Here is a 14,835-nt window from a genome sequence, read left to right on the forward strand (position 1 = left end):
CCTGATGAATCAATAGTGCTCTAAAAAGATGTTACACTTGATAAGGGGACACTGGATACCAGATGAAAGGAGCTAAAACTGTGCTTGCATCTCCACATCAACAAGAAATATTGCACACGTCAAACAGAACACACCCGTTCCCATTTCAAACGGCGCAGAGATATTTTTTTGACAAATATTGCGGTATCCTGATCCTGTCCTATAAATATATATATAAAAAAAAAACACTTTCTTTGATCTTAATACACTAAAGTAACTTTCCAGCATTGCGTGTTGTAGGAAATCCGCAATGCTGGGGTGAACAAACTCCAGTCCTCAAGGGCCACCAACAGGTCAGGTTTTCAGGATATCCCTTCAGCACAGGTGGCGCTTGCGCGAGCATGCCTTATAATCGCCGCCTAACTTTGCAAGACACAGCGAGGGGATAATTTGGGAGTTATTATAGAGCACAAACCTCTCCACTAGGGGCAATACATGGAAAGTTTTTCGTGGTTACATTTAGGTTTTAGACTTAAATGGAAGCAGAGGCTTGAAATCCAAAGATTTGCAGCGGAGCACAGCTGAGGAATGGGGCCAGCACCAGCAGTTGGAGGGTTAAAATTAAGTATTTATTGAAGCATGGTGTACACGGAGGGGAGACAAGACACACGTGTCTTGTCTCCCCTCCGTGTACACCATGCTTCAATAAATACTTATTTTTAACCCTCCAACTGCTGGTGCTGGCCCCATTCCTCAGCTGTGCTCCGCTGCAAATCTTTGGATTTCAAGCCTCTGTGTACCTATTCTGCGTGATGCACGCACCAATGGAGTAAAGATCATGTTCAGTGAGTATTGTCATTTCCCTACCAATGGATTCAAGGGGACTTGTAGACCGGTACAGTGCAGCAAGTAAGAGTTTCTACTGTCTTGTGAGGTGCCAATAGGCATTAAACAGTCCCTCACTATAAGACACTATTTCTGATTATACACTCCTGCGTTTGCACTGGGTCCAATACTACCACAATTGCAACACAATTCTCCATATCCTAAAAAATCATCAACTTATACCAATATTGGTGTATCTCATTCGCTGGAGCGCCGCTTTTTGGGATTTTATCCCACCTTTCTACTGTTAAATGGAAGCAGAGGGGTGATTCCTCAATGATTCCTCAATTTTGCACCAGATGTCTCTTGAATGTTAAACAGTACACCAGACTCGGCTATGACAGAGCACAAGTAAACGCAGCGCTGCAGTCCGCTTTGTAAGCAACATACCAAGATGGCATCTCTTCCTTGTCAAATTGAAATATCCGACATCTCTATTTAAAAACTTATTGGCTTCTGCCAGTGTTTTGCTATTGGAGCTATCCTGACCCCCCCACTCCCCGTAAAAAGCCACACAGAAGTCTCTGAGCATGTCAAAACAACACTTCTATCCCAGACGGCCCCAGCTAAACTCATACTGTGTATACTGTAACTAGCAATATATAAATAGGAAAATGATGCAAAGATTGTATTTTAAGTTTGTTATTTTCTAAGGGCTTTCATTCTTAAGTTCGCCGAGTTATTAACGGTTCATTCCTGCGAGTTAAAGGCGATTATGCGTTTGTTTCAGAACTCCATAAGTAGGATCTGAGTCTGTAAAACAGAACAATAATCAGTCTATAGCTTTAGAGAGAATGCAAGAGAATAAACCCGCTTTATTTCAACCTTCGGGGACCATTTAACAGCGTTTGGTGCAAAAACGGTCAATCCTGGAACCAAAAAAATAAGCACCAGATTTATAAAAAATAAATGTTTTCCCTTTGAGCGCTTTGTTTACACGAACATAGTGCTCCAGATTTGAGCAAAGAAATGTCGATACCATGTTTCTTAGTATAAAGCACCAATTAAGGCAGCGTAACGCTATGAAGCTGAAAACAAGCATTACAGAGGCCAACAGCTATGTGGAGTCCAAGGTTAAAAAGGTCCATTCAATGTCATCAAACATGCACAGAAACATAAAAACGCTCTTCCATGTGGTCCTCGAATGGGCACATTTCTAAGTAAAAGTGGGGAAGTGACAGGACCTTGTGGGAGCGATGGAGAGGCCTTTGCTAGGACTTTGGGGCCCACACTAAAACCGGAAACATTATAAAGTATATACAATTAAGTACCGTAAAGAGTTAAGAAACAAAAAACCTAATGATGCCATCATACAATGTTGGCCGACCTTGATCTTGGAGACAAACCAGTCTCATTCCACTCCGGTGGTAGAAGGACCTTCAACACACTGCTATAGGTTGAAAGTCTGTCTCGCTGGCACTGAAGGTGTTAAATCTATAGCTGGCAATAAGTTCAGCTAAATATGCAAGAGTACCCTTCAGTCCAAACAAAGTCTTCTCATCTCCCCGGCACTGAAATGATTAGATCCAATGTACGGCTTTCCAAGTGTTAAGCGAAAGATTATACCGACATACAAGTTGACACCAACAGTCACCTCGCACCGACCAGGTTTTCTGTATAAATGCAATTCTCGACTGAAAGCTTATAAAATGATATAACAGACACAGAACAAAATGACACTGAAGAGAGATCTACCGTACGGGACATTGCAATGATGAAACCCCGTACCTAGAACTCTCAGTGGTGACCATTCTTAGAAGCCCTCTTGCAAACCCCATGGAATCCTATGTAAACCCCGTTAGTATTAGAGGGACAGCTGGGACACGAACCGTCGCTCCCTCTGGCAAAGAAAACGCTTTATCAACAACAGATTTAACAGCGGTTAGGCAGAACCCCACAGAAACACTGACACATATACCAGTTTGTAAGCACCGTGGGGTTAAAATGCTGGTGGATATTTTAAGCTGTATTTATTTGTAGCATTTTGCACCAGAGTAACATGTATCAGAGTTGGTACAAGAGATAAGAATGTGCGAACAAAGTCCAACAGGCAACATATTTATAATAAAAAAAAACCTAACAAACACGTGTGTGTTACACACACACACACAGGTATATATCTCTGTATTTGTGTATGTGTGTACGACATGTGTGTTTCACGTGTGTGTGTGTGTGTGCGTGCGTGTGTGCGCGTGTGTGCGTGTGTGCGTGTGTGCGTGTGTGTGACGTGACGATATACACACACACACACAGATATATATATACACGTGTGTGTGTGTGTGTGTGTGTGCGCTGTTGGCCTACCCTGAGCAAATGAAGCTGCTTTTCCTATTACTCATTAGAAAATATATGGAAATTTCAAAGAAGTTGTTGCACCAGTTACAGAGTAATGTCATCAACAGGCACAGCCCACAAGGTCTTTGTTCATTTAAAATCGGGGTTGGGCAACTCCAATCCACAAGGCCTACCAACAGGCCAGGTTTTTAGGATATCCCTGCTTCAGCACATGTGACAGCCACTGATTCGACTGAGCCACCCGTGCTTAAGCAGGGATATCCTTAAAACCTGACCTGTTGGCGTCCCTTTACAACTGGCTTTGCCCAACCCCGATTTAAATAAAAAATGACAAAATATATCTCTTATACATCTGTGCTCAGCCCTTCTCCCCCTAAAGCCAAACCTTAAAATAATAATAAAAAAACAACAATACATTCCTTTGATATGTTTTTGGAGAAGGGGGGATGTTGGAGGTGTTCAGAATATGAACCATGGGTTTGGTTCCACGACAAGCTTTTATGTCGCTTGTACCTAGCTTCTTTTTGTAACATATAGCAACAGAAATAAAAAGGTGCGATCTTAGGTCTTAAAAACAAAAAAGTTAAAAAACAACAATGTGTTGTAATACCACTATTTTATTAAAAAAAAATATTTATTTGGCATTTTCTCTGCTTACTCCTGAATATTTTAAGGCCCTGAGATTTGAATATTATGTTCTTGGGACTACAGGGCTGATTTAAACCCTAGTGCACTGACTCTTAAACGCCCTAGCAAGTTCTAGCCTTTAAAGCTTAGATCGGTTCTTGCTAAGCTCAAGCCCAACTTGCCACTTATTTTGTTCCAATTACGGTCTGGCTTTTTGTTGTTGTTGAAGAACTCAATTACAGACAGGTCAAACAGTGGGATCCTTGGCGGTATATCCATTAATGAAACCAAACCCTGTAGCAGAGATAAGCCCCCGCTGTCAGAACAGTGAACATGCAGATGTTGATGACGAATGGCTTCCATTCTGGACTCGTGTTCTTGTCCTCTATGTTTTCCGACTTGCCCTTTTCCTCTTGATTGAAGAAGGAGTGGACGGGTTCACCAATGGCTCTTTTTCTAATTTCAGTGTCTTGACGAGTGCTGAGGTACAAGAAGAACAATGTAGTTTTAATATATATATATATATATATATATATATATATATATATATATATATATATATATATATATATATATATATATATATATATACACACATATACATCATACACACACACATATATATATATATATACACACATATATATCATACACATACACATATAAATATATATATATATATATATATATATATATATATATATATACACACACACACACACACACATATACATATACATATATATCATACACACATACATATATATATACACACATACATATACGCACACATATACACATATATATCATACACACATACTTATACGCACACAAACCCCCATCCAGTACACTTTTAATGCAAGCCAATAAAGAAGAGTGCATTTAAAGGTTGCAATGGGCTTCACCAAATATGCAGAATAGAAATAGATTACGAAACTAAGTAACCAAGACGTAAGGGGTGATTCATTTAACTGCAAGCGTGCCGATCGCGTGCCAATCGCGTGCCAATCGCGTGCCAATCGCGTGCCAATCGCGTGCCAATCGCGTGCCAATCGCGTGCCAATCGCGTGCCAATCGCGTGCCAATCGCGTGCCATACTCCCACTTTGTTTATTCACTATATTAGCAATTTGTTTATTCACTATATTAATTAGAGTGTATAGTAATTCGAGTGAGGTCACAACAATAATGAATAGTAATATAGTAGAGTTCATTCCATATGATATATTGTTCCCCCTCCTTTGGGGTATAATTTCTTGTACTATACGCTAGTAAGTGCACTAGGTATTGACCATGAGTTAATGTGTCTACACACATACAGGTAATATGAGCTTTATTATAAAGGGTATTAGAGAGTAGTCCCAATGTTACATACTATGAACATTAAACTCTAGTCCCATGTCTCAATATGCTACTGGTCTATAATCCATGTAGAAGTATTTAACATATTCTTAATCTCATAATTTTCTCCTAGAAATCCCTCTCATAAGTATAATTTACTAAATGGATTGGCATTAGGGTTAAGTTTGAATAAAGTACCAATATGCATCTAAAACAACATATATGATGCACAATAAGATAAATATCTCCCATGGTTAAATGACCTAAATTATCCAAATAACTCAAAACGATAAGCCATACCATTAAGGTAATGTTAGCATAAGGGTATCCCTAATTCCCTTAGTTAAAGTTTTTAACTATGTTCCGGTTGGCCTTATATGGCTTATACAGTTGGAGTTTAGTATCCATTGGTCCCCCTATCTTTCCTATGTTCATTTTTTAAAATGTTCCATGTTTATGCACATAGCACCATTATTGTATAATATGTGTATTTTACCATATACAATGTTTATCCAATTGTCAAATATAATGTGTTCTTTATATTCTCCAAATTGTTTAAAGTGACAAATATATTACAGCAGAGTCGTTATCTGCTATATGCAGTGATTGCAATGGTATACGACACTAATTATAAACAACCAATCACGTTCCAAGTAGTCAAATTAGTTTAATTAGATTGAGCCAATCGTAAGGGGGAGGTACTTATATATACCCTGGTAGGGCATAGGTATTCATTAGCAGCCCCTGACGAAGCCCGATGTGGAGAAACGCGTAGGGCCAGCTTTCACCTGCAGCAGAGAGAGAGACACGCCAGGAGGTCTGAGTGGAGAGACATTCGCGAGGAGCTCCGGCAGTGTTCCACTGTATTGACAGACACCAAATCTCGCGAGTGCCGAGCCGCGTCACTAGCCGCGTCACACGCCACGGCTGATCACGTGGTACGGAAGTAACGGAGATCGCGGAGAGGACTGGCAACCGGTGAATCTACACGAGTGTGAGAGACTCGCAAAACACTCTCAACTGCTTGCTATTTACTCACACAATGTGAGTGGATCAGTCATATTTTATTGTTTTTTTATATATTAAATAGGTTTTACACATATCTTGTTCCCTTCCATTATTTCCCTCCCCCCCCTTCCCCTCTTGTGTGAGATCCATCTGCAGAGACACAGAAGTGCCCAGACAAGGAGCTCCTGCAGCAGCTGTAATTGACTTCTTGTGGAGAAGAATCTGGAGATCCAGCAGTCCAACAACAAGATCCCTAAAGCTACGGTGGCGAGTCCCAGAGAGGATTACATGCTTTTACTTGTCGCAGCTGTGTAAGCATATATCTTACCAATTTTAGTCCATATAATTATAGATATACTGCCCTATGATCTTTTCTTGTGTTTTCTTCTTTCCCTGTCATATTTGCGCTTAGGTCACTCTTCTCCAGATTCAAAAGGCGGCGTCGTGGAGCCGCAGACCTAAATCGGCTGCAGTGTGTAGGGTTAGGTGTTAACCAGGGTATGTACCTCATTTTGTAATATTGGCTCTTTTAATAGTGGTGTGATTAATTACCCCCACAGGAACAAATTGTTTAGAATTGCGCTGTTTGTTTCTTTTGTATACATATATATATATATATCATACACACATACATATATATATACACACATACATATACGCACACATATACACATATATATCATACACACATACTTATACGCACACAAACCCCCATCCAGTACACTTTTAATGCAAGCCAATAAAGAAGAGTGCATTTAAAGGTTGCAATGGGCTTCACCAAATATGCAGAATAGAAATAGATTACGAAACTAAGTAACCAAGACGTAAGGGGTGATTCATTTAACTGCAAGCGTGCCGATCGCGTGCCGATCGCGTGCCGATCGCGTGCCAATCGCGTGCCAATCGCGTGCCAATCGCGTGCCAATCGCGTGCCAATCGCGTGCCAATCGCGTGCCAATCGCGTGCCAATCGCGTGCCATACTCCCACTTAGGTCAGTGATTTTCCAGGCGTTACAGCCCATTTGACACAATCACAGTTTAATGCACCGGTGCGCAAACTGGGGGCGCAGGCGGCTGTGTGCGGGAGGGCGAAGAAGCTCAAGCTCTATGCTGCGGCTTGCAGCGGGGGTGGGGCTTCTGTGCTGCGGCTTGCAGCGGGGGTGGGGCTTCTGTGCTGCGGCTTGCTGCGGGGGTGGGGCTTCTGTGCTGCGGCTTGCAGCGGGGGTGGGGCTTCTGTGCTGCGGCTTGCAGCGGGGGTGGGGCTTCTGTGCTGCGGCTTGCAGCGGGGGTGGGGCTTCTGTGCTGCGGCTTGCAGCGGGGGTGGGGCTTCTGTGCTGCGGCTTGCAGCGGGGGTGGGGCTTCTGTGCTGCGGCTTGCAGCGGGGGTGGGGCTTCTGTGCTGCGGCTTGCAGCGGGGGTGGGGCTTCTGTGCTGCGGCTTGCTGCGGGGGTGGCGCCCCAAAGTTTATTTAGGGGGGCGGAGGTGGCGTGCGGCGAAACCTGGTGTGCGTGGGCTGGCAGACGCTGTGCTCAGGAGGGCGGAAAAGCTGTGCGCGGGCAGCCAAGAAGATGTGCATGGGCGGGCAGCCGAAGATGTGCGCAGGCGGCGGCCACGTGATGGTGTGTGCGTGCGCAGGGGCTTCGGAGGTATGGGGGAGGAGCAGCCCCAGCACTGTGATGTCAAACGCCCCTCCTTACGGTGTCTGCCCTACAATAGCGCTGTGTTCCTGCTCTCCTCCGCTGGCAACCTGCTTCGCTGCGATCCTCTGCAAGTGAGAGGGTAGGCTGCCACGCTGCGATCCTCTGCAAGTGAGAGGGTGGGCTGCCACGTTGCGATCCTCTGCAAGTGAGAGGGTAGGATGCCACGCTGCGATCCTCTGCAAGTGAGAGGGTAGGATGCCACGCTGCGATCCTCTGCAAGTGAGAGGGTAGGCTGCCACGCTGCGATCCTCTGCAAGTGAGAGGGTGGGCTGCCACGTTGCGATCCTCTGCAAGTGAGAGGGTGGGCAGCCACGCTGCGATCCTCTGCAAGTGAGAGGGTAGGCTGCCACGCTGCGATCCTCTGCGAGTGAGAGGGTAGGATGCCACGCTGCGATCCTCTGCAAGTGAGAGGGTGGGCTGCCACGCTGCGATCCTCTGCAAGTGAGAGGGTGGGCTGCCACGCTGCGATCCTCTGCAAGTGAGAGGGTAGGATGCCACTCTGCGATCCTCTGCAAGTGAGAGGGTAGGATGCCACGCTGCGATCCTCTGCGAGTGAGAGGGTAGGCTGCCACGCTGCGATCCTCTGCAAGTGAGAGGGTAGGATGCCACGCTGCGATCCTCTGCAAGTGAGAGGGTAGGATGCCACGCTGCGATCCTCTGCAAGTGAGAGGGTAGGATGCCACGCTGCGATCCTCTGCGAGTGAGAGGGTAGGATGCCACGCTGCGATCCTCTGCGAGTGAGAGGGTAGGATGCCACGCTGCGATCCTCTGCGAGTGAGAGGGTAGGATGCCACGCTGCGATCCTCTGCGAGTGAGAGGGTAGGATGCCACGCTGCGATCCTCTGCAAGTGAGAGGGTAGGCTGCCACGCTGCGATCCTCTGCAAGTGAGAGGGTAGGATGCCACGCTGCGATCCTCTGCGAGTGAGAGGGTAGGATGCCACGCTGCGATCCTCTGCGAGTGAGAGGGTAGGATGCCACGCTGCGATCCTCTGCGAGTGAGAGGGTAGGATGCCACGCTGCGATCCTCTGCGAGTGAGAGGGTAGGATGCCACGCTGCGATCCTCTGCGAGTGAGAGGGTAGGATGCCACGCTGCGATCCTCTGCAAGTGAGAGGGTAGGCTGCCACGCTGCGATCCTCTGCAAGTGAGAGGGTGGGCTGCCACGTTGCGATCCTCTGCAAGTGAGAGGGTAGGCTGCCACGCTGCGATCCTCTGCAAGTGAGAGGGTGGGCTGCCACGCTGCGATCCTCTGCAAGTGAGAGGGTGGGCTGCCACGTTGCGATCCTCTGCGAGTGAGAGGGTAGGATGCCACGCTGCGATCCTCTGCAAGTGAGAGGGTAGGATGCCACGCTGCGATCCTCTGCAAGTGAGAGGGTAGGCTGCCACGCTGCGATCCTCTGCAAGTGAGAGGGTAGGATGCCACGCTGCGATCCTCTGCAAGTGAGAGGGTGGGATGCCACGCTGCGATCCTCTGCGAGTGAGAGGGTAGGCTGCCACGCTGCGATCCTCTGCCAGTGAAAGGGTAGGATGCCACGCTGCGATCCTCTGCAAGTGAGAGGGTGGGATGCCACGCTGCGATCCTCTGCAAGTGAGAGGGTAGGATGCCACGCTGCGATCCTCTGCGAGTGAGAGGGTAGGATGCCACGCTGCGATCCTCTGCGAGTGAGAGGGTAGGATGCCACGCTGCGATCCTCTGCGAGTGAGAGGGTGGGATGCCACGCTGCGATCCTCTGCGAGTGAGAGGGTGGGATGCCACGCTGCGATCCTCTGCGAGTGAGAGGGTAGGATGCCACGCTGCGATCCTCTGCAAGTGAGAGGGTGGGATGCCACGCTGCGATCCTCTGCAAGTGAGAGGGTAGGATGCCACGCTGCGATCCTCTGCGAGTGAGAGGGTAGGATGCCACGCTGCGATCCTCTGCGAGTGAAAGGGTAGGATGCCACGCTGCGATCCTCTGCGAGTGAGAGGGTAGGATGCCACGCTGCGATCCTCTGCGAGTGAGAGGGTAGGATGCCACGCTGCGATCCTCTGCGAGTGAGAGGGTAGGATGCCACGCTGCGATCCTCTGCAAGTGAGAGGGTAGGCTGCCACGCTGCGATCCTCTGCGAGTGAGAGGGTAGGATGCCACGCTGCGATCCTCTGCGAGTGAGAGGGTAGGATGCCACGCTGCGATCCTCTGCGAGTGAGAGGGTAGGATGCCACGCTGCGATCCTCTGCGAGTGAGAGGGTAGGATGCCACGCTGCGATCCTCTGCGAGTGAGAGGGTAGGATGCCACGCTGCGATCCTCTGCGAGTGAGAGGGTAGGATGCCACGCTGCGATCCTCTGCAAGTGAGAGGGTAGGCTGCCACGCTGCGATCCTCTGCAAGTGAGAGGGTAGGCTGCCACGCTGCGATCCTCTGCAAGTGAGAGGGTGGGCTGCCACGCTGCGATCCTCTGCAAGTGAGAGGGTGGGCTGCCACGTTGCGATCCTCTGCGAGTGAGAGGGTAGGATGCCACGCTGCGATCCTCTGCAAGTGAGAGGGTAGGATGCCACGCTGCGATCCTCTGCAAGTGAGAGGGTAGGCTGCCACGCTGCGATCCTCTGCAAGTGAGAGGGTAGGATGCCACGCTGCGATCCTCTGCAAGTGAGAGGGTGGGATGCCACGCTGCGATCCTCTGCGAGTGAGAGGGTAGGCTGCCACGCTGCGATCCTCTGCCAGTGAAAGGGTAGGATGCCACGCTGCGATCCTCTGCAAGTGAGAGGGTGGGATGCCACGCTGCGATCCTCTGCAAGTGAGAGGGTAGGATGCCACGCTGCGATCCTCTGCGAGTGAGAGGGTAGGATGCCACGCTGCGATCCTCTGCGAGTGAGAGGGTAGGATGCCACGCTGCGATCCTCTGCGAGTGAGAGGGTAGGATGCCACGCTGCGATCCTCTGCGAGTGAAAGGGTAGGATGCCACGCTGCGATCCTCTGCGAGTGAGAGGGTAGGATGCCACGCTGCGATCCTCTGCGAGTGAGAGGGTAGGATGCCACGCTGCGATCCTCTGCGAGTGAGAGGGTAGGATGCCACTGTATCAATCAATCATACTATGAATGTACAGAAAAAAAAAAAAAAGTGAACACACAACATTGAAAACGGAAATAAATAAATAATACATAATACTGTAGGTGGGAGTGTGATGACACTGGGGACAGCAAGCCAAAGAGCAGGGAGAATAAAAAGGCAAATGGGAGAAGGAAAAAAAGGAGGGGAAGGAAAAGAAAGGGGGGGGGGGGAAGAGGTGTAGCAAAGAGGTGGATGAATGCCACACTGAAAGGATTGCCTTTGTGAACTTACGCTCAAACGCTCGGGGAGACAAACAAATTTGACTTTGAAGCGTGCTCAGCAACAGTCAATACACGCGCACACGCACACAAAACACACAAAACACACAAAACACACAAACAAATAGCCCCGATCCACGCCCCCCTGCTCGTGCTTGCAAAATTATGCAGGACACCCTGTGCTCATGCTTGGAGAGTTGGTGATGTCACCGCTCTCAGCGGCAGCGTGGACGCAGTCTAATTTTGCAAGCGCGAGCTGTTGAAATATGTAAGTATTTATAGACATTTGTATTTACATTGTATACCGTTTAATAAAGGTATTTTTTTTCTTTTTTTCATGTGATTTTGATTACATCAGGCAGGGGGGGGGGGCAAGAAATTTAATGGATGAAAAGGGGGGCTCGGCATAAAAAGTTTGCTCACCCTGGTTTAATGAATTGGCCTCGTAGCACGCAATGCAGAACTACTGGTTATAGTTTCAGATACACAAGGAAGCTCACGAAGCAGTTACAGTTTATGTTGCCCCGTGCTGGGTAACTAGTCTTCAAGGGCCACCAACAGGTCAGGTTTTCAGGATATCCCTGCTTTGGCACAGGTGGCTCAATCTCTGACTGAGCGACAGCCACCTGTGCTGAAGCAGGGATATCATGAAAATCTGGCCTGTTGGTGGTCCTTGAGAACCAGAGTTTTGGCGTGCGCACCCACTCCCCTTCTGGAAACTGTTATTTTACTTGACACAATGTTAAGCACTGGATGTGTAAATGAAAAGGTATGGGAGACGGGCATGTTCTGCACTGGGTGTGTAAATGAAAAGGTACTTTTACCAGTGTCTACACTGGGTGTGTCTGGGTGTGTATGGGAGATGGGCATGTCTGGGTGTGTAAATGAGAAGGTATGGGAGATGGGCATGTTCTGCACTGGGTGTGTAAATGAGAAGGTATGGGAGATGGGCATGTTCTGCACTGGGTGTGTAAATGATAAGGTATGGGAGATGGGCATGTCTGGGTGTGTAAATGAGAAGGTATGGGAGATGGGCATGTTCTGCACTGGGTGTGTAAATGAGAAGGTATGGGAGATGGGCATGTTCTGCACTGGGTGTGTATATGATAAGGTATGGGAGATGGGCATGTTCTGCACTGGGTGTGTATATGATAAGGTATGGGAGATGGGCATGTTCTGCACTGGGTGTGTAAATGAGAAGGTATGGGAGATGGGCATGTTCTGCACTGGGTGTGTAAATGAGAAGGTATGGGAGATGGGCATGTTCTGCACTGGGTGTGTAAATGAGAAGGTATGGGAGACGGGCATGTTCTGCACTGGGTGTGTAAATGAGAAGGTATGGGAGATGGGCATGTTCTGCACTGGGTGTGTAAATGAGAAGTATGGGAGATGGGCATGTTCTGCACTGGGTGTGTAAATGAGAAGGTATGGGAGATGGGCATGTTCTGCACTGGGTGTGTAAATGAGAAGGTATGGGAGATGGGCATGTTCTGCACTGGGTGTGTAAATGAGAAGGTATGGGAGATGGGCATGTTCTGCACTGGGTGTGTAAATGAGAAGGTATGGGAGATGGGCATGTTCTGCACTGGGTGTGTAAATGAGAAGGTATGGGAGATGGGCATGTTCTGCACTGGGTGTGTAAATGAGAAGGTATGGGAGATGGGCATGTTCTGCACTGCAGTGTTCTAGCCGTCTTCTTGATCTTAACATATACAGTATCTACATGGCTCCAGAGAAAACTAGAGGAGTTTATTTTTAAAGCACGTTATACCTTTTTTATTGAATGAAACCCAATTTTTTTTGTACTCTCAAGTTTTCACGATCACACTTTTACCCGTGTCTAGATGTGAGAGATCAATGACAAGATGTCACGCCGTATCTATGTTTAACCTTATCACCCTTTTTGGTGCCATCGGACTTCTGGATTCGTGATCATGTGATGGGTTTGGTAGCAATTAAATGGTCGAACCCAGCACCCTGATGCTGGATATTGAAGCGGAGTGCCCTCCACTTCCGTTCTTTATCGTGTTGGCACAATCGTCTCACAGTAACCCGAACGTACCTGGCAGGTCATAAGGGCCCCTGGCGTGCCGGCCATCATGATGTACTAGGTATCTCAATGGGGCAATGTTGGTGTCAAGGTCCTGCTCTAGTTACATCGCTGTGCACTTTGACATCATCTTATACTATATTAGTGAAAGCACTGTATGCCTGCCTGCCTGCCTGCTGGATGTCCGGTGTCCCTAGGGGAAATCTCATTGGTCCCTTGGGCCGCCCCCGCACACCTCTCATTGGCCTGAGGCGGAGTGACGGCCCAAAGGACACACAGGACACAAACACACACACAGGGACACACACAGGGACACACACACAGGGACACACACACACACACACACACACACACAGACACACACACAGACACACACACAGACACACACACAGACACACACACACACACACACACACACAGGGACACACACACACACACACACAGTAGGGGGGGGGGGGTGTACATTAGCAGCATTGTATAACCCGGGGGGGGGGGGGCCTCACATACCCGCCTCCGCCTCTTCCTCCCCGAAATCAGCCTTCACACCCGCGCGCACGTCCTCCTCTCCCCGTGTCTCCCGCGCTTTCAAACACCCCCCCCCCCCCCCCCCCGGCGCCGCTACAGTGAGCGGAGGAGCGAGTGCCCGGGACACAGCGGGGGAGCGGCCACAACAAGCTGCCTCCCGCCTCAGTTCCACGTGGGAGCGGCCGGACGGGTGAGTGAGCGGCCTTCACCCACCCCTCACCCCCCTTCAAATCACCTCCCCTCCACCCCCCCCCCCCCCCCCGGCGCCGCTACAGTCAGCGGAGCGAGCGAGCGCCGGGACACAGCGGGGGAGCGGCCACAACAAGCTGCCTCCCGCCTCAGATCCACGTGGGAGCGGCCGGACGGGTGAGGGAGCTGCCGGACGGGTGAGGGAGCGGCCGGACGGGTGAGGGAGCGGCCTTCACCTCCCCTCACCCCCCTTCACCTCCCCTCACCCCCCTTCACCTCACCTCCCCTCACTCCACTTCCCTTCCCTTCCACCTCCCTCCACCCCCCCTTCACCTCCCCTCCACCTCCCCTTCACCCCCCCACCCCCCCTTCACCTCCCCTTCACCCCCCCTTCACCTCCCCTTCACCCCCCCTCCACCCCCCCCTTCACCTCCCCTCCACCCCCCCCCCACCTCCCCTCCACCTCCCCTCCACCCCCCCCTTCACCTCCCCTCCACCCCCCCCCTTCACCTCCCCTCCACCCCCCCTTCACCTCCCCTCCACCCCCCCCTTCACCTCCCCTCCACCCCCACCTTCACCCCCCCTTCACCTTCCCTTCACTCCCCCTTACAACCTCCCCACCACCTCCACCCCCCTTCCCACCTCCCCCACCCCCCTTCCCAACTCCCCACCACCTCCCCCCCCCTTCCCCCACCCCCTCCCCTTCCCACCACCCCTTCCCCCCCACCCCCCTCCTTCCCACCACCTCCCCCCCCACCCCCCCCTCCAACCCCCCCCACCCCCCCCCCCTTCCCTGAGGCGGAGTCACGGGCCAAAGGACACACAGGGACACAGACACACACACACACACGTAGACACACACACACACACACGTAGACACACACACACACACACACACACAGACGTAGACACACACACAGACGTAGACACACA

At 49.7% G+C, this 14,835-nt stretch overlaps 1 protein-coding gene across 1 annotated transcript in view; it reads right to left on the reverse strand.

The window, feature by feature from the left end:
• Positions 1-2,817: 2,817 nt before the first annotated feature.
• PTPN1 (protein tyrosine phosphatase non-receptor type 1) overlaps positions 2,818-14,835 on the reverse strand; it is a 30,617-nt gene continuing 18,599 nt past the window's right edge. The window contains exon 8 of the mRNA XM_075571258.1: positions 2,818-4,266. Within this exon, the coding sequence (XP_075427373.1) occupies positions 4,065-4,266 (202 nt within the window). The 3' untranslated portion in view covers positions 2,818-4,064. The remainder of the gene's footprint in view (positions 4,267-14,835) is intronic.

The sequence above is a fragment of the Ascaphus truei genome, chromosome 15, assembly GCF_040206685.1.
Source record: "Ascaphus truei isolate aAscTru1 chromosome 15, aAscTru1.hap1, whole genome shotgun sequence".
Taxonomy (NCBI): Eukaryota; Metazoa; Chordata; class Amphibia; order Anura; family Ascaphidae; genus Ascaphus; species Ascaphus truei.